Source organism: Heteronotia binoei, chromosome 5, assembly GCF_032191835.1.
Source record: "Heteronotia binoei isolate CCM8104 ecotype False Entrance Well chromosome 5, APGP_CSIRO_Hbin_v1, whole genome shotgun sequence".
Taxonomy (NCBI): domain Eukaryota; kingdom Metazoa; phylum Chordata; class Lepidosauria; order Squamata; family Gekkonidae; genus Heteronotia; species Heteronotia binoei.
The window spans coordinates 172,336,991-172,357,075 of record NC_083227.1 but is presented as its reverse complement, the minus strand read 5'-3'; the positions used below and the strand labels follow the sequence as shown (position 1 = coordinate 172,357,075).

At 47.1% G+C, this 20,085-nt stretch overlaps 1 protein-coding gene across 1 annotated transcript in view; it reads right to left on the bottom strand.

Moving 5' to 3' along the window:
• Positions 1–6,839: 6,839 nt before the first annotated feature.
• ELAC2 (elaC ribonuclease Z 2) overlaps positions 6,840–20,085 on the bottom strand; it is a 93,125-nt gene continuing 79,879 nt past the window's right edge. The window contains exon 24 of the mRNA XM_060240746.1: positions 6,840–7,850. Within this exon, the coding sequence (XP_060096729.1) occupies positions 7,629–7,850 (222 nt within the window). The 3' untranslated portion in view covers positions 6,840–7,628. The remainder of the gene's footprint in view (positions 7,851–20,085) is intronic.

The window sequence follows — 20,085 nt, the reverse complement described above, 5'->3', positions numbered from 1 at the left end:
ATAAGGCTGCTTGGTCGTTCAGGGTGCTGCCGAAAGATGCTTTCGTCTCCGGGTTAGCATCAGGCGACCAATATCCTGAACCGCCTACATGCAGGATCGGGACTGCGGCTTCCAGTGGCACCTTCCACCTGCCGTTTCGCCCCTTGCCTATCGCTGCAGGACTTGATGCATTGTGGGTTGTGTGTGTGGATATGCCCTTCAGGCCTGCGCAGAGGAATTTTTTAGGTGAAGCGCAGTGTGCGCGGTACTGGCTCCACCCTTTCACCTGGGGGTCATCTGCCATGGCCCAGTAAGCCGGGACGCCGGCAGTGAGTCCTCCAGGTGGTAGGTGTTACATTAACGAGCTCTATCTGCCCGGGTTTGATGTTAGAGTTTTCCTTCTCTGAGCCTGCCCATCCGGTTATACCGCCGGACAATTCGGTCGCACCATGACGTAGCAAACTCTGTGAAAACGGGGGGGACCAGCGAGAAGGTGTTGCTACGGATGCAGTAATGCAGGAGAGGCCATTGCAGTGACCATCTGCCAGGCATAGCCAGACAGTGACCACGCGGCGTTCACTACACCGGGAGAGGAGAGGCTATGTATTGCGCATGCACTTTCCCTGGGGGGGTAGGATTCCCAGAGGGAGCCCACCCCCCACCACCCCGCATTTATTATACAGTATCCCAAAAGAGCCTTGTGGCACAGAGTGGTAAAGCTGCAGTACTGCAGTTGGAGCCCTCTGCTCATGACTTGAGTTCGATCCCAGCGGAAGCTGGTTCAGGTATCCGGCTCCAGGTTGACACAGCCTTCCATCCTTCCGGGGTCGGTAAAAAGAGTACCCAGCTTGCTGGGGGGGAAGTGTAGATGACTGGGGAAGGCAATGGGAAACCACCCTGTAAGAAGTCTGCCGTGAAAACGTGAAAGCATCGTCACCCCAAGTCGGAAATGACTGGTGCTTGCACAGGGGACTACCTTTACCTTTATCCCAAAAGCATTTGCCAGCTACTCCAGCACAGCAACTTTGTGTGCGGGGATCACTGAATTGGTTTCATCACTTCAACTTCAGCACATGAAAAGGAACAGGAGTTCCTTGAAACAGACAAGTTTGTCTTTGAACTTCGTGCTTTTGACTGTTCGTATTTTTTTGAGTCTGCAAGGAATTTTTGTGTGTAAAGAATATATGGGATTTGAATTGTCACCCATTATAAATATTGTTAGACTTTCGAATATTTCTCTTGAGTTCATATTTTCAATATATTCTTATATTTTCAGCTGTTGTTGCCATGACCAATTGATCATGATGCATGAAAAAATGATTTAATGTTTGTGATCAGACTCAGTTTAAAAGAATACAATGTGGGGGGTTTTTTCCAGAAAGGAACTTGCCCAAACCCATGACTTTGGCATTATTAGCACTGCACACTAAATAACTAAGCTATCCAGCCATTCTCAGAAGAGAGTGAACAGTGATCCATTTTCTCTGCATATTTCTCTGCATTACTGCATATTAAAGAATGAGTAAACCATCACCCGCAATACCATGGATGGGGGTGGGGTGAGGGAGACAGGGAACAAAAGGAATACACCTTTGAGGATCAATAACAACACAACATAAATGAAATTAGGACAGGATTATGCTTGGAAACCACAGGACAGGTAAAATAACATTGCTGTATTGCAAAGGACAAGAGCACATTATAATGTGATAAAAATCCCATTTTAAAAAATGGAGTTTTGGGGTGATGGGGAAAGGAGGTAGGGTAAATAGGAGTCACTGTTAACAGCAATGGCAGCGCAGTGTAAAACTTAATTTAGAAATAGAAACTCCTCACTTTAAAACGTGAGTTAAAATCTGAAGGAAAGTTGAAGAAATGGGGACTTCAGAAAGCACTTCTAATCTACTCCTGAAGAGTTGAATTTTTGTGCAGAAAATTCTGCAAACTCCAAGGAATTAAGAATGCTGATGCAGGGCTTTGCGCTACTGAGGAAATGGTACCGGCCTCTTTTAGGAGTGCACATTCAGATCTACACAAACCAAAAATACACCCAGAAAACACCTTTTCGGTAGTTTTCAGATATATTTCAGCATCCCAAATGTATCTGGGATTTTTCAAGAGAACAAAAAAAGAAAAAAAAAATACCACCACAACCCCCCCCCCCCCAAAAAAAATCCAAGATGTATTCGACAATTACCAGCAAACTCAGCTGCAGTAGAAAAAGGTGCTTGGATCTAGAACAGAGCTGCTGGTAAGCTGTTGCTGAGTGTGGAGAGCTTGTCTGCCTGGGGGTAGTTGCTGACCGCACCCTCTGCTGTTGCTCTGGCTGCTGAGTCAGAGGTGGGTGAGGGCTTGAGCCTTTAACTTTCAAGGCTCATCCTTGCCAGAGGCAGAAGTGGCTCAGCTGCAGTAGAATCTAGAACAGAGCTGCTGGTAAGGTGAGACTTGATTTGCTTTTCTAAAACTACTGGGGAGCATTACCTAGGGTTGCTGTGGGAGGAAATTATGTGAGTGCTTGGTGCCTGCTGGAGAGGGGTTTCTGATTGCTTTTGTGTAGCTGTTGAGTGAGGAGAGCTTGTTTGCCTGGGGGTAACCCTCTACTGTTGCTCTGGCTGATGAGTCAGAAGTGGGTGGAAGCTTGAGCCTTTAATTTGCAAGGCTCATCCTTGCCAGAGGCACGAGCTTTTGGCGCGAGCCAAAGGGCAAGAGTCAAAGGGCTGTTGACCTGTGGCTCTTAGCCTGGAGGTTCTGAAGAAACATGGAGAGTTACCCACAAGTAGTTTCAAGTGGCAGTTGGTAGTCGGATTTAAAGAGAAGTGAAAATAAAAGAAAATTTTGAAATGGATTGCAACAGTATGGCTGGTGAGGGAGCAGAGGCAATGACGTGTAAAGACTGTGGAATGTTTGTATTTCTACCTGAGAGTAGCACGAATTACACTTCCAGCAAGTGTAAGTTAGCGGCCCTGCTGGAGGACAAGATACAGGGACTGGAGGCACGATTGTCCACACTGCAGTGTATAAAGGAAGGTGAGGATTTTCTTGACAAAACGCATGAGGCGCTCTTGAAAGGACAAGAGGAGGGAGAGGAAATGGTATCTCAGCAATTAGAAGAGAACCCAACACAGGAGGAGGGTTCCTGGAAAAATGTAACCCGAAGGAGAAAGAAAATCAAGAGATATTCTGAGCCCCTGCTGCTCAGCAATAGGTTCCAGGATTTCCCCACTGTAACTGATTCTGAGCCATTGGAACAAGGGCTACTTCCCCAGCCTCCAAGAAGCTTGAAAAAAGTTTCTCAGGATCCTGTGGATAAGAAGCCTGGAGCTTCTACTTCCCAATATAGGAAGAGGAAGGTGGTGGAGACTCCTTGCTAAGAGGAGTGGAGCCCAAAGTGTGCCAACCGGACTTGTCTTCCCGGGAGGTCTGCTGTCTGTCGGGTGCATGCATCCAGCATGTGACAGAAAGGATTGGAAGACTTATCAAGTCCACGGATTACTATCCTTCCTTGCTGATCCACGTGGGAACGAATGATACTGCCCGTCACAGCCCTGAACGTATTAGAAAAGACTATGTGGCTGTGGGTCAGAAGGTGAAGGAGCTGGGCGAACAGGTTGTGTTCTCGTCAGTGCTTCCTGTTGAAGGCTGTGGCTTAGGACGAGAAAGAAGAATACTTCAAATAAAAGACTGGCTATCTCGATGGTGTCATCAGGAAAGATTCGGATTTCTAGACCATGGCTTGCGCTTTCGAGATGGTGGACTTCTATTAGGAGATGGTTTGCACCTTACTGCAGTAAGGAAAAGGGTGTTTGGTAGCAGCCTTGCTAACCTAATATGAAGGGCTTTAAACTGAATTGTATGGGGGAGCGAGACAATAATTCAAAGCCTCATATGATGCCAGAAACTGGGAATAAGAACATTAAAGATTTGCAAAGAGTGGCGCATACGCTAGGTAATGTTAACTTGCAGGTTTGTACGAAAACAAATCTTCAGGATGCACAAAATGTGGATTCCAATGTCTCTACACTAATGCAGAGTATGGGAGACAAACAGGAGGAACTGGAAGCCCCAATACAGGAAAGAGACTATGACATAATAGGCTTTACTGAAATGTGGTGGGTTGACACTCACAACTGGAATATTAGGATTCAGGAGTACAACTTATTTAAAAGGGACAGGCAAATGAGACAGGGCGGAGGCGTAGCAGTATATGTGAAGGAGGTATATACTTGTGAGGAAATATGTGAATCTGAACATGGCAGCTCAGTTGAGAGTCTCTGGATAAAAATAAAAGGAGTAAGAAATAACAGTGATATTATTGTGGGGGTCTGCTATAGATCCACCAAGCCAGGCAGAGGACTTGGATGAGATACTCCTGCAACAGACTGCAAAGTTCTCCAAGAGAAGGGAAACAGTGATCATGGGAGGTTTCAATTACCCGGACATCTATTGGAAGTCCAACTCTGCTAAAAATGAAAAGTCAAATAGATTCCTGACTTGTCTTGCTGGCAACTTCCTTTTTCCGAAAGTGAGGAAGGAAACAAGGGGATCTGCTATCTTGGATTTGATTCTCACCAACAAGGAAGAATTGATGGAATAAGAGGAAATAGTGGGCACCCTGGGCAGTAGTGAGCATGTGATTTTGGAATTTACAGTCTTAGGGAAGAAAAAAGCTATACGTAGTCAGACTTATAGGTTGGACTTCAGAAAGGCAAACTTTGATAAGATTAGAACTATGCTGGGTAAAATCCCATGGTCAGAAATACTTAGGAGGAAGGGAGTTTAGGAGGGATGGGAGTTTCTTAAAAGCGAAATACTGAAAGCGCAATGACAGACTATTCCTATGAGAAGAAAAAATGGAAAAAGCCTAAAGAAGCCGAGTTGGCACCATAAACAGCTCTCTAAAGACTTGAGAAATAAAAAAGACTCCTTTAGGAACTGGAAGGTGGGCCTTATAACTAAGGATGTTGTTTATAATATAAACAAATTACCAGTGCTTGTAGAGAAAAAGTTAAGAAAGCTAAACTTTGGCTAGCCAAAGATGCTAAAAACAACAAAAAGGGTTATGTTCAGAGTAAGAAAAAGAGCAAGGACATGGTAGGCCCATTGTGAGGGCAAGAAAGTGAAATTGTAACAGGTAATGAAGAGAGGGCAGAACTGCTCAATTCCTACTTTTCCTCAGTCTTCTCTTCTGAGGGAAACGGTGCTCAACATAGCATAAACAGAAAATATAAGGAGGGTATGAAGTTCCAACCCAGGATCAGCATAGGCGTAGTACATAAACACCTAGTTTCTTTAAATAAAACTAAGTCCTCAGGGCCAGATGAATTGCATCCAAGGGTTCTAAAAGAGCCTGCGGATGTAATTTCTGAGCCTCTGGCTATTATTTTTAAGAATTCTTGGAGAACAGGAGAGGTGCCGGAAGTATGGAGGTGGGCGAATGTCGTCCCCATCTTCGAGAACGGGAAAAAATAGGATCTGGTTAACTACCGACTCGTCAGCTTGACATCTATACCTGGAAAAGTTTTAGAACAAACAGTTGGTCCTGGAACATTTTAGAAAGAATGGATGTGATTACTAAGAGCCAGCATGGGTTTCTCAAGTCATGTCAGACTAACCTGATCTCTTCTTTTGAGAAAGTGACTACCCTTGCTGGACCAGGGGAATGCTGTAGACATAGTTTATCTTGATTTCAGTAAGGCTTTTTATAAGGTTCTATGTACTAACCTTGTTGACAAGTTGGTAAAATGTGGTTTGGATTCTGTTACCATTAGGTGGATCTGTAACTGGCTGACAGATCGCAACCAAAGAGTGCTTGTGAATGGTTCCTCATCCTCTTGGAGAGGAGTGACAAGTGGAGTGCCTCAAGGATCTGTCCTGGGACCTGTTTTGTTCAACATCTTTATAAATTATTTGGATGGATAGAGGGAATGCTTATTAAATTTGCCGATGATACAAAATTGGGAGGGGTTGCAAATACAGTAGAACGGGGTGGCCAACAGTAGCTCTCCAGATTTTTTTTTGCCTACAACTCCCATCAACCCCAGCCACTGTCCATGCTGGCTGGGGCTGATGGGAGTTGTAGGCAAAAACATTTGGAGAACAACCGTTGACTACCCCTGCAGTAGACAGAAACAGGATACAGGATGACCTTGACAGCCTGGAAAACTGGGGTAGAACCAATAAAATGAATTTTAACAGGGATAAATGTAAAGTTTTGCATTTAGGTAGGAAAAATCCAATGCATGGTTATAGGATGGGGGAAACTTAGCAGTAGTATGTGCGAAAAGGATCTCAGGGTCTTAGTGGATCAGTCAACAGTGTAATGCAGTGGCTAAAAAGGCAAATGCAATTTTGGGCTATATCAACATAACTATAGTGTCCAGATCACGTGATGTGATGGTATTGTGTTACTCTGCTCTGGCAAGACCTCACCTGGAGTATTGTGTTCAGTTTTGGGCACCACATTTTGAGAGGTGATATGAACTGCCCAGAAGAGCCCCAGCTGAACCACATCACAGCTGTTCTTTGCTGCTTTGCCACTGCTTTTTTTCCCTTCTGTATTTTTCAGTTCCAGTCTATTAGACCTGTAAAGAATATGGAATTTCCAAAGGGATCCAGGTTTTTTTCAGGAATCTCAAATATGTTTCAGGTCCAATAGACTCAAACCGAAAAATACTAAGAAAAAAACTGCATACCCCTAGTCACACTCTGCCTTTTAAAGGTGGGAAAAAATGTAAACCTGTAGTCAATGTGTTTATTTTTAAGTGATCCATAGCACCCGTTAGGCTTTTGGAAAACACAGTAATAGATGGTGCTGGTAAAATTAAACCTTGAATATGGAATTAAATGGAAAGCGTGCAACATAACCATAAATTAGCTATCTATTTAATTAACATGGCAGGAAATGTTATTACATTTATATCCCACTTTCTTCCACCATAGAGCTCAAGTACATAGAGGTCTCCGTAAGTCTTGCCTCTAAACACTCAGCAGACCACACCTGCTTAATTACAGCAAAATTGCCTTACCTTGTGTCTTCAAGATGATAACCAAGAGGTTATCATAATCATGCTTCTAAAGACTAAAAAACTTGTCGTAACTGAAGTGTAGTTTGGCAAAACAACACACTTAAGTTCCTTTTACTGGTTCCCTGAATTTAAAAAACAAATGCCAACAAGGAACACCTACAGCATTACACTGCAAATACCAAAGTACTGAGGAATACTGCAAGATTAATCCAAGATATTTCCACATTTTTCCAGAGGCATGCACAGTTAAAACACAATACATCCTCTTTTACTGTGAAAGACTTGCCTCCTAAAATGTACTTAAGAAGTAATCCTGATTTCCCCTTGTCTAAACCTTAATTATTACTCGTCACTTGTGTCAGATTTTTTAAAAAACTATTTTCAGCAAACAGGCAGATGAGCAACAAGGATGGATCTTGTTTCTAGGCAGGAAGTGCATTTTGTTAACGTGGATTAAGTTCAACAGAAGCAGCTTAGGTAATCTTCCAGGGGGCCCCCCCATAGCAGACAAAGCTGAAATATGCTGATGCCACCTCCTGAAATCTTCAATACACATTGCGTGCCATATGTAAGTCATTCTCACCCCAGCAAGAAAGGCACAAAGACAGCTGTTTGCGGCTTTGCTCAGTTGGCAGTTTTAAGTTTTTTGTTCGGTGCTCCACGAAGCTCCACTCCATGTTCCAGTTCTGTTTTGGCAGTTCGGGCCTCAGAGGCTTTTATTGCCTCTTTAAGAAGTCGCAGCTCTCGTTTCTCCCTTCGCTCTTCCATCTCCTCAATCTCATCTGCAAACAAGGCTTTCAGTGGCAGGATCAGTTTTGGAATAGCTGCAAAATCACCAAACCGCACCTGGCAACAAATAAACCCATATTACCATTAGTAGTGATTGTGCAGCATATTAGTCCACACACATTCTTGGAACAAGGTACATATGTATACTTCATGTTAGAAACCCAGTATTGTGTAGTGATAGAGTGCCAGATTAGGTCTGTGGAGACACACCAAATTTCCAATCTGCCAGGACATTGACAGGGTAACTTTGGAAGAGTTACTCATTCAATTTGGTGTAGTGGTTAAGTGTGTGTAGTGTTTGGTGTAGCCAGTTTGGTGTAGTAGTTAAGTGTGCAGACTCTTATCTGAGAGAACTGATTCAGAGAGAAGGGCAGGGTATAAATCTGCAGTCTTCTTCTTCAATAGGGTTATTTTAAAAATAAATTGGAGAAGAAGAAAATCTTGTGTACTATCCTGAGAGGAAGAGCAGGATAAAAAAATCTGACAGCCCACAGGTGTTGTCACAGTATTTTGAGTATTGGACAAATATTTTGCTCCCTTTTTCTACATGACAGGGGAAAGACAGGTTGCTTACCTGTAACTGTAGATCTTCGAGTGGTCATCTGTGCATTCACACTCATGGGATAGAGCGCCCACGCCGATCCTCGAATCGGTACATAAAAAGCCTGGGATTTTTTCACGCTCGGCACCAGTGGGCATGCGCAGGCATCCTAATATGCCTGCTCACCGGAGCCAGTGTGAGGATCCTGCCAGTTCCTTCCTGACCGCTGGAAGTCCCTAACATAGGGAGACCGTCAGCAGTGGGGAAGGAGGGCGGATAGTGTGAATGCACAGATGACCACTCGAAGATCTAGTTACAGGTAAGCAACCTGCCTATCTTCTTCATGGTCTCTGTGCTTCACATTCATGGGAGATTAGCAAGCAAGACATACCTGGAGGCGGGAGCAGATGGTCAACCAGAAGAGACAGCATGCAGCACCACAGCTCCCAGACGAGTCCTCTACTGAGCATGCACATCCAAAGCGTAATGCTTCATGAAAGCATGAGGAGAGGACCAAGAAGCGGCCTTACAGACATCCATCAAGGAGACACCCTTCAGGAACGCCACTGACGTCGCCATCGCTCTAGCAGAGTGTCCACAAATGGGTCCAGGCAACGGCTTCCTCGCCAGCAAGTAGCACAGCTTAATAGTTTCAGTAAGCCACTTTGAAAGCCGCTGAGATGAAATTTTTAAACCCAACCAAGGAGCAGCATAGGAAACAAAAAGATGCTGGTCCTGACGAAAACTCTGAGAACGACTCAGATAAAAAAGAAACGCACGCTTGACATCCAAAGAGTGCCACCAATGTTCCTCGTCCAAGGAAGGCATGGGGTAAAACGTAGGTAACCAAACGTCCAACTTAAGGTGAAACTGAGAAACCACTGAAACATCAGGAGCCAACGAAACTCTGGACTCATGAAACACTAAGTAAAGGTGGTCACAACGCATAGCCATGAGCTCCTACACGGCATGCCAACATGATTGCCACCAAAAATGCAGTCTTCCAGGATAGAAGCTGTTGGGAACAGGTTGCCATTGGTTCAAAGGGACGGCGGGTCAATCTGTCCAATACTAACGGCAGACCTCACAACTGTGGAGGTGATCTAGACGGAGGATGCAATCTGACCAATCCTTTCAGGAATTGCTTTGAATGAGGATGAGCAAACACCGAATGCCCCTCAATAGGCTCATGGTGAGTTGATATCACTGATAAATAAACTTTAACAAAAGAAAAGGAAAGTCCAGCATCCACCAAAGACAACAGAAAGTCAAAAATCGCCGGTAGACCCACCCATTGGGGTGAGACTGCAGGATCAGCCAAAACCCAAAGAAATTTCCCCAATTTCCTGTCATAAGAAATACGGGTAGACAACTTTCCACTATTCAGAAAGACGTACTTTGTTCGAAATTCGCAGGGTCGATTAATCACACCGTCAGCTTTAAATGAGGTATGTTGTGGTGAAACACGTGCCCCTCCTGGGCCGAAAGAAGGTCTGGTTCCACCAGGAATAAAAAACTCCCCTCACTAAACGAAGCAAAATTGGAAACCAGTTTTGCCGAGGCCAATGTGGCGTGATTAGTATGCACCTGTCAAGCATTGTGAATTCTCTATTTGTTATAATTGTCAGATCATAGAATTGTTACTAACCATGAATTAAACCCAGGCACATCAAAGTAGCAAACCCCCTCCATTGCTTCTTTCACTTTTACTAAACAAATGCAGGAATTTCCTCTTTGAAGATAAGACCTCCTGGGACTCGTTCCCAGGCCCAGCGAGGCCTGGACCCAGGATGTGCCAACCGCAATAGAGATAAGGAATTTAGTGTGTGAATTTCACATGTGAATGTAGAATTGTTTATAGAACCTTTGATGTGCCATTTTAAAGTGTGTACTCTGTTGTTACTAAGTATCAGTTCCAATACCTAGCTCGGCTGAACCACATGGATTATCAATAAACCACACTTTGTTTCAAAATCCAAGGACTGGTTATTTTGAAATCTCATGCTTGACATTTTAGAACTGATCCTTTATTAAGAATTCATCTGACCTGGCAACTTTTAAGACGGATGGCTGAAAGAGTACCAGATAACAGAGAACCTACTGATCCACTCGAAGGAATCGAGGTGCGGACTCCCCCCTGGCACATCGTTGGGACTCGGAGAGTCGGGGGGGGTGCGGGTCCCCTTTGCACGTACAACAGCTGTTAATCACCCCTAAGAAGTGGGCACCGCGTACCACCACCACCCTGATGAAGCCCCAGCACGCCACGAGATCATCCTGCCGAGACCAGTGCAAGGGGGCAAGAGTGGTGGAAACCCCGGTGAGAGGGGGTAAGACTGTCCCATGGAGGATGAGGACGAACGGGGTGTAACTAGACCGGATGATGACCGTCCTGTTGGATCTGAGTTGGAGGAGGAAGATGGGAGTCCCCCTAAAGAGATGGACATCCTAAAGACCATGAGGGGAGAGATGACTACCATGGCGAGAGAACTACGGGACGAAATGCAAGCGAACGCCACCTTCATGGCGCAAGAGATGCAGAGGCAGATTGATTGGCTACTGCTGCGTGACTTTGGGAGAGCTCCATCAGCCACACCCGCAGCGCCGGCACCACCAGCAGCACCTGCAACTCAAGTGCCCCCAGTGGTACTGGCCCAACCAGGAGCCCCAGCACCACCGCCGGGACCCCCAGCCCCTCAAGACTATGGAAGGGGACGAGAACTGGACGCCACCTTTGACGGTGACACAGAGGAAGTGAAGTACTTCACCATTCAAGCCAATAGCTACATGCATTATTGGGGGAACACGTTCCCTGATGACTTTAGCCGAGTGGACTACCTCGGCTCCAAGCTGAAGGGGGCAGCGAGACGGTGGTACGTGAGTCTGTACGAGACGAGGGGGCCTGAGCTCGACACAGTGGCCGGATTCCTGCAGGCGCTGTTAACTCAATACGAAGATCCCCTCAAGGAGACCCGAGCCATCACGGCCTTACATGACATGCAACAAGGAGCGAAGTCGGTATGGGAGTACACGGCCGACTTCAGAGCATAGTCAGCTAAAGTTCGAGGTTGGAGTGAAATGATGATTGAAGCGTACTAGAGAGGGTTGAATGCAAGTCTACTAAACCGAGCCCTGCAGCAAGCCCGTCCCACCACACTCGTGGGCTGGGTACAACTGGCCAGTGAGGTAGAAACCAATATGAAGCGGGTGGCCCTCCAACGCCAACTGCAGCAAGGGGGAAAGGGGGGACATGAGGCTCAGTCGGGGGCCAAGACCGATGGGAAGAAAGGAACGGCCCAGGGAGGGAACTCCAAAACTTCCCCTGTGAGCAAATGCTTCCGATGTGGAGACCCAAACCACTTGGCAGCCAATTGCCCTGAGAAACCTCGAGCCCCTGACCCCAAAGCCGACCGCGGCGGGACCAAAGAAGACTTTGACCAAGGCCAAGGAATCGGTCTGAGGGAGCACCACAACATTGATGGTGCTTGACGAAGATACTATAATTCTGGATGACTTAAGTAAGGAGTCGTGGGGAATGGAGCCGGCGGAAAACGACAAAGACCTGCACTGAGAGGTGCCAGGAGGCAGGTTGCGGATCTAACGGCACCGTTTCAGGGGAGAATAACTGGATCTTTGTTTTTTGTGCCATTGACATTGCTAAATCAAAAGCTTAAATGCTTTATCCATGCCCAAGCTCTAATTGACCCAGTTAGTGGACTCTTTGGGGTTAGCCCGGAAACCCCTACCCAACCCGATCCAATTTGAACACATGGACAGGTCAGTAATGAGGGGAGAACCCTGCTTGGAGAAGACCCAGGGAGTACCGGTGGGGATAGAAGATCAGTGGGATGTATAGATGTTTGTAATCGCCCCCTCTTCCTCCTTCGACATAGTGTTGGGAGTCGGATGGTTAGCCAAGCACCAACCGGACATACAATAGGGGGACCAAACAATAGACTTTACCAATCAAAGGTGCAAACACCATTGCTGGTTAGGGGCCAGGGGGCCTAACCCTCCTCCCCGAAATGAAAGAATGTGCGTGTCGGTAGAAGAGGTCCAATCTATCCCTCGTGAGTACAGAGACTTGCGTAGAGTATTTAGCGAGGAGGAGGCGAACGAGCTCCCTCCCCACTGAAGCACCGACTGCGCCATGGAACTAATCCCTGGGCAGGAGCTGCCCAAAGCCAAACTATACTCCATGGGGTGGGCTGAGAAGGCAGAACTAAGGAAATTCATAGACAAAAACCTCAAAAGAGGATTTATTAAACCGGCCACTGCCCCGCATTCAGCGCCGGTACTCTTCCAGAAGAAGAAAGACAGGAGCCTTAGGCTTTGCACAGATTTTCACGGAATAAATGGGATTTCAATGTCCAACGCTTATCCCACCCCCCTGATGCGAGATCTAGTGAGTATGGTGTCTGAGGGGTCCATTTTCACAAAACCGGATCTGAGGGATGCACACTTTAGAGTGCGGATCAAAGAGGGGGACGAGTGGAAAACTGCATTCAACACTCCAATGGAGCAGTTCGAGTACCTCGTGATGCCTTTCGGATTACAGGGCGCTCCAGGAGAGTTTATGAACTTTATTAATGAATCTTGAGAGAGTACCTGTACAAGGGGGTGGTGGTGCACCTGGATGACATTATTATCTATTCAAAGAACATAGCTTCTCATGTACAATTAGTGAGAAAGGTGCTCACCACCCTATACGAGCACAAACTGTATGCAAAACTGTCCACCAGACTGAGCTTGACTATCTAGGATTCAGAGTGTCTGGGAAAGAACTCGCTATGGATCCCGCCAAAATACAGGCAGTGTTGGATTGGGCACTGCCGAGGACACAGACAGCTATAATCTTTCCTCGGGTTCGCAAATTTTTACAGAAATTTCATTCAAGGGTTCGCCCAAGTAATGCTACCTTTGACAGATTTGCATAAGACTAAAGGGAAGGGGCCTGAGGTGAAAAAACCGGGGGCGAAACTGACGTGGACCCCTGCCTACCAAAAGGCGTTTGAAAAACTTAAGCGGTTGTTCACAAGTGAACTGGTGCTGGCCCATCCCAAAGAGCTTAAGCCCTTCGTGGTTCAATGCGATGCCTCCGATGTAGCTGTGGGAGCCATATTGATGCAGAAAGATTCGGAGGGGTGGTTACGACCATGTGCCTACATTTCTAAGAAATTCTCCCAAGAACAGTGGAATTGGTCGGTGTCGGACAAAGAGGCGTTCGCAGTAACTTTTGCATCAAAAACATGGAGGTCCTGGCTAGAGGGAGCGAGGGTACCATTTGAAATCTGGACCAATCATAAGAACCTAGAGGCATTAACTGGCCGCAGGAAGCTAACTGAAAAACAAATTTGGTGGGCAGGATACTTTGCTAAGTTCGACTTCACCCTGAGACACATACCTGGGTCGAAAAACTCCTTAGCCAACGCGCTATCTAGACTGCCCCAACATGAGAGTCAGAGGGAGGAGGTGGTGGACTCCATCATCCCTCCCAGCGCTGTAGCGGGCACAGTGACCACCCGGTCGAAGAAGAAATGGGGAGCACCAGAGCCATGGTGGGGGGCAATAGACTAATCAAAGAGACAGAATGCGAAGGCGAAGGCACACCCCAAGGACTGATTAAAGGGGCAGGGGTTTTTTGGTACCACGACGAGAAATTGTATGTGCCAAAAACACTGAGGCAAGAGGTTTTACAACATTGACATTGTAATAAACTGTCTGGTCACTTTGGACACGTGAAGACGTTACACTTAGTCAATAGACAATTCTGGTGGCCTCAAATGAAAAAAGACATTTCAGAATTTGTGACCACTTGCCAGGTGTGTACAATGGCAAAGAAACGAGATGGGAACCCCCCCGGCCTCCTCCAGCCGACTCCCACTGCGGAACGCCCTTGGTCCGTGGTCTCTATGGACTTTATAGTGGAACTACCAGCTTCTCAGAGCAAAACTGTAATATTAGTGGTGGTGGATACTTTCTCAAAGCAAGCCCATTTCATTCCCTGTAAAAAATTGCCTACAGCAAACAAGCTTGCCTATTTGTTTTTCCAACACATTGTTAAGGTCCACTCATTCCCCGATAAGGTCATTAGTGACCGTGGCTCGCAATTCGTTGCCAACTTCTGGTGGGAGTTTTGTAAACTGACAGGCATGGAACGGGTTGAGCTCTGCCTACCACCCACAGACGGACAGGCAGACGGAACGCGTAAACGCACTTCTAGAACAGTATTTATGGTGCTATGTGAACTTCCAGCAGACTAACTGGGTGGAGCTGTTACCATTCGCAGAATATGGATACAAGAATAGTCTCCATAGCTCAACCAAAGCTACTCTGATCAAAATTGTAAATGGCTATGAGGGAAAACCATTCGCACTGCTGCCCAGCGGCAGTGGGGACAAGCCCCCCACCTCATGTCAGCAAAGGTGGGAAATGCTGGGGAAAGGGTGGTCCATAATCCAAGAAAACCTGGAAATGGCCAAACGGGATTACAAAGCGCATTATGACAAACAACATGCCCCTGAATGGGATTTTAAAGTAGGAGAAACGGTGTTCCTGTCTACAAAGAACTTGCCGTTGCCACAGACTTCTAAGAAGCTCGCGTACAACTACTTGGGGCCATTCAAAATAAAGAGGGTGATAAATAAAGTGACAGCGGAGTTGGAATTGCCAAAACTGTTTAGTAAAATCCACAGTTTTCCATTGCAGCCTTCTTTGGTGAGATCCGGGGGCTACGAGCTGGCACCCTCGCCCACCGGAGCCCAAACCTATTCAAGTGAAGGGTCAGAGTCACCATGAGGTGCAGGAGATATTGGATGCGAGAGAAAAGAGGGGGGTAATGTACTTCTTAGTACGCTGGAAGTATTTTCCCCCAGTTGTGATGAATGGGTAAAAGCATCCGACCGCCGGGCCCCCCTCCTCCTTAAAAGATTTTACCTGCTGCACACAGACAAACCCCGAGCAAGAGCTTAGGGGGAACAGTATGTCAAGCATTGTGAATTCTCTATTTGTTATAATTGTCAGATCATAGAATTGTTACTAACCATGAATTAAACCCAGGCACATCAAAGTAGCAAACCCCCTCCATTGCTTCTTTCGCTTTACTAAACAAATGCAAGAATGTCCTCTTCGAAGATAAGACCTCCTGGGACTAGTTCCCAGGCCCAGCGAGGCCTGGACCCAGGATGCGCCAACCGCAATAGAGATAAGGAATTTAGTGTGTGAATTTCACATGTGAATGTAGAATTGTTTATAGAACCTTTGACGTGCTATTTTAAAGAATGCACTCTGTTGTTACTAAGTATCAGTTCCAATACCTAGCTCGGCTGAGCCACATGGATTATCATAAACCACACTTTGTTTCACAATCCAAGGACTGGTTATTTTGAAATCTCATGCTTCACAGCACCTCGGTTTCTCTCTTGCTATCTTGTTGACAACTTTCGTCAGCAGCGGAACAGGCGGAAACAGATACAGGAACCAACCCTTCCACTGGAACATTAGTCCGTCTCCCAAGGACACCGGATCCGTTCCTCCCCTGGTGCAGAACAGGGGACACTTCAATCTCCCATCCTGTTTGGGGACCAGGAAATAACGAGAATAGAACCCCCCTGTTCTGGCTACTACAGAGACCAGTTCTATGGCTTGTTTCTGCAAGAGGTTGCTCACCTCCTCTAGCACAGGAGGGGAAGGAGGTGTGGTGACAATCACTGACTGAATCAGAACCTGAACAAAATCTATCTTGTAACTTTCTGATATGATGGAGAGAACCCATCTGTCTGTGGATATGGACTCCCAAGCCGGTAGATGGTGATGGAGGCGGATGTGAGAAGAAGGGGCAGTGATGTGTGTGGCAGAAAAGTCAAAGGCCCTGCTTCTGAGGGCGGGAGCCCTTGGATTTGTTAGTGGCCGCCAAGGTCGAAGCAAAGCGAGACTTGTTATTTCCCCTATAAGGAGATCTACTCTCCGTCTGTGAAGAGCGAGGTCTCCAGGATTGATCAGGGGGAAATTTCTGATAAGGCCTCTTGGGCCAAGGTTTGTGCCACTGCTTAGGCTTGCCAGCCCGAATAGCCAAGCCAAGGTTCCTCGAGGTCTTAATACTTTTGTTCCTCTCCTGTAGGACACTATCAGTTATCGAGCTGAAAAGACCTTCGCCTTCAAAGGGAAGGTCTTCGACATAGGTTCTGGTGTCAGGCTGAAGGGCGGTAGACTGTAACCAGGAGTGACGGCGCAGGGAGACGGCGGAAATGAGGGTCTTGTTTTGACGCAGCCAGCTGTTGTTTAGCCACAGCAAATCCCTCTTTGCAGCTTCTTCAGCGAAGCCCACTTCTCCTCATGCATAGATGACATCAATGGTGTTAGCTGTTCCCAAACCGAATACTGGTAGCGTGCCATACATGCAGCGTAGTTGGAGATTTTTACTCACAAAGCTCCCGCTGAGTAGAACAGTCTGCCAGTATCGTCGATCTTCTTGCCCTCATCAGGTGGAGAAGAGTGGGTCTTGTGTGCTTTGGCGGACGAAGAAACCACCACCAAATTGGGTTTGGGGTGAGAAAATAAAAACTCAGCACCAGCCTCCTGGACTGTGGTCCAGGCGTCGTGAGGAAATTGGTGTGGATGCCGGCTTTGTCCAAGGCTCCTTCACTGCCTGCAGAATGACTTTGGTCACTGGAAGGGCCACAACCGTCGATGTGTCTCGCTGTATTATATCAAATACAGTATCATCGACGACTGGCTGTGGTTGGACCACCGAGAGGGAGAGAGACTGTGCCATACGCTTCACCAGATCCCCGTATGACTTGAGATCCTCCGAGGGGGATATCGGAAGGTCCTCAGCTATGTGCGAATCTGGAGAAGGTTCCGCTGCCTTATCCAGATTATCAGTACCAACCTCGGAATCCAATGTCGAAGAAACTCTTCTCCCAGAGTGTTCAGATAACATTGGGGTTAAAGCATGTTCGGGTGACCGGAGTGATACCGACAGATGAGCCTGTGGGTCCCCAGACCGCTCTCTGCGTCTCTCAGGAAGAATTGACACCGATGCCGAAGGCGCACGAGTGGCAGAGTGATATGAAACCCTCGAGAATGACCCTTGGCACTTACCATGAGGGGTCCTTCTCCTAAGTGGACAGGAGGACATCTTGGGTGTTTCCCACCGTCCAATCAGGGAGGCAGGAATCTTAAAACCTTCCTCTTCCTGTGGCTGTGGGAACCACCCCTCTCTCAGTTCAGGTGACTCCGAGCAGCAGTAAAAAAGAATTATACCTAAAACACACCTAAAACAGAAATAACTAACATTCGGTCACAAAAAACGGGGTGTTAGCCCAATAGACCGATCAAACAGGCCTTTATAGGAAGAGAAACATGAAACAGGTAACAGTTTTAAGCATGAAAAAACCTCAGAAGCAGGTTGCCAGGCGAGGTAAAGAAAGGTACTGCCCAAGGTAGGGCGACAGAAGGGAGGGCAAGATGTCCTCCTGTCCTCTTAGGAGAAGGACCCCTCATGGTAGGTGCCAAGGGTCGTTCTCCCTAAGAGGCGGAGGACATCTTGGGTGCTCCCAGAGCAGTATTGTTAGTCAGGGTGGGATCGCCCTACTCAGGAAGTACATGTTGCAGGATTCGCCGACCAAAGGCTGCATCCGCCGATGCGTAGGCGTTCAATTTGTAGTGGCGAATAAAGGTGGAAACAGACGACCACGTAGCTGCTTTACACACTTCTTCAACAGAGGCGTTCTTGCTAAAGGCGGCATTAGTGGCCGCACTTCTGGTCGAATGAGCAGTGATTCCTGTGGGCACCTTGAGATGTAGCGCCTTGTACAGTTCTGCAATGCACTGTTTAATGGCGTAACTAATGGCCGACTTGGACATCTTCTGGCCCAGTCTGGGAGCTGCTGTGTTAATGAACATAGAATCTGACTTATGAAAAGGTTCAGTTCTGATCAGGAATATCTTGATTGCCCTACATACGTCCAGAGTGTGCCATATGTGCTCCTTGGGGTGCTTAGGATCCGGGCAAAAAGATGGTAAATTGATTTCCTGGTTCTTGTGGAACCTAGATGAGACCTTAGGATGAAAGGTAGGATCCGGATAGAGTACAACCTTGTCCTTATGAAATACACACAGCTCTCGCTTGACCGACAGGGCTTCGATCTCAGAAACCCTTCTGGCCGATGTTATTGCCACCAAAAAGATAGTTTTCATGCGCATCATCTTTAAAGGTACTGACATTAGGGGCTCAAATGGTGGATTTGTTAAGGCTGAAAGCACTGGGTTTAGACGCCAGGTAGGAAAGCGATGAACTTGAGGTGGGGAGCTCATTGAGGCCCCTCGAAGAAAATGACAAATATGAGGATGTGACGTTAGATTTACGCCGTCCACCTGTTGAAGTACCGAAGACAAGGCCGCAACCTGACGCCTAAGGGTAGCCAGTTTCAGACCAGAATAGAGGCCGTCCTGAAGAAACTGAAGAACTTTAGGAACTGTGGGATGAAGTGGGTCCACTCCCTTCCTCCGGCACCACCTGTGAAAGGCTTTCCATGACATGTTGTAGATCCGTGTAGTGGATTCCTTTCTGGACTCTAGGATGGTATTCGTCACTTCACTGGAATAACCCAAACCTAATAGCGATCTCCTCTCAACCTCCACACGGTCAATCTCAGCCATTCTGGATGTGGATGCCACACCGGACCCTGCAACAGCATGTATGGCCAGATTGGTAGACAAAGAGGCTCCATTATTGACATCTGCTGGGTTGATGAGAACCAGGGACGTCGAGGCCACCAGGGCGCAACCAGAATGACATCGGCTCCCAACAGACTGATCCTTCTGAGTAACTTCGGGATGACTGGGATCGGAGGAAAGGCATACAAAAGACCTTATGGCCAGGGAGACGTCAGGGCGTCCGTAGCCTCTGCCTGACTGTGGAAGTACCTCGTGAAGAACCGAGGTAGTTGGTGATTCTGATAGGAGGCAAAGAGATCCAACATCGGCTGACCGAAGTGTTCCACTATTTTTTTGAAAAAGAGACTTGTTGAGGGACCACTCCCCGGATTGCATGTTCTGTCGGCTGAGCCAATCTGCTTTGACATTGTAAGACCCTTTGATGTGCTCTGCCCTTACTGATTTCAGATGGAGCTCTGCCCAATCGAACAGCTTCATGGCCTCCTTGTGAAGGGAACTGGACTTGGACCCCCCTTGATTGTTTAGATATGCTTTGGCTGCTACATTGTCCATCCTTACCAGCACATGCTGTCCTGTCACCTTGTCTTGGAAATGTAACAGTGCCAAACGAATGGCCCGAAGTTCCAGGAGATTGATCGGAAGGTTAAACTCCTTGGTCGACCACTGACCCTGCGTAGGTATCTTGTTGAGGGTTGCCGCCCAACCTGAGAGGCTGGCGTCTGAGAACAACTGTATCTCCTTCTCCACGCAGTAGGTTCTTCCTTGGCGTAGGTTGGCGTCCTTGGTCCACCAAATGAGACTCTCCTTGATGACTATGGGTACCGTCAGAGACATGGGACGTTTCTCCATGATCTGAAACTGGTGGGGGCGTAGAAACATCTGTAGCTGTCTGGTATGAATACGTCCCCACTGAAGTGCCTCGAGGTTAGAAATCAGGAGGCCCATAAGTCTTGCCAAGGACTGAAGGGTCGACGACGATTCCCGTATCACCTGTTGCACTAACCCCTTGGTCTTTATTATCTTGTCTTCTGGAAGAAAAATAGAGTTCAGGGTCGTATCGATGACCATGCC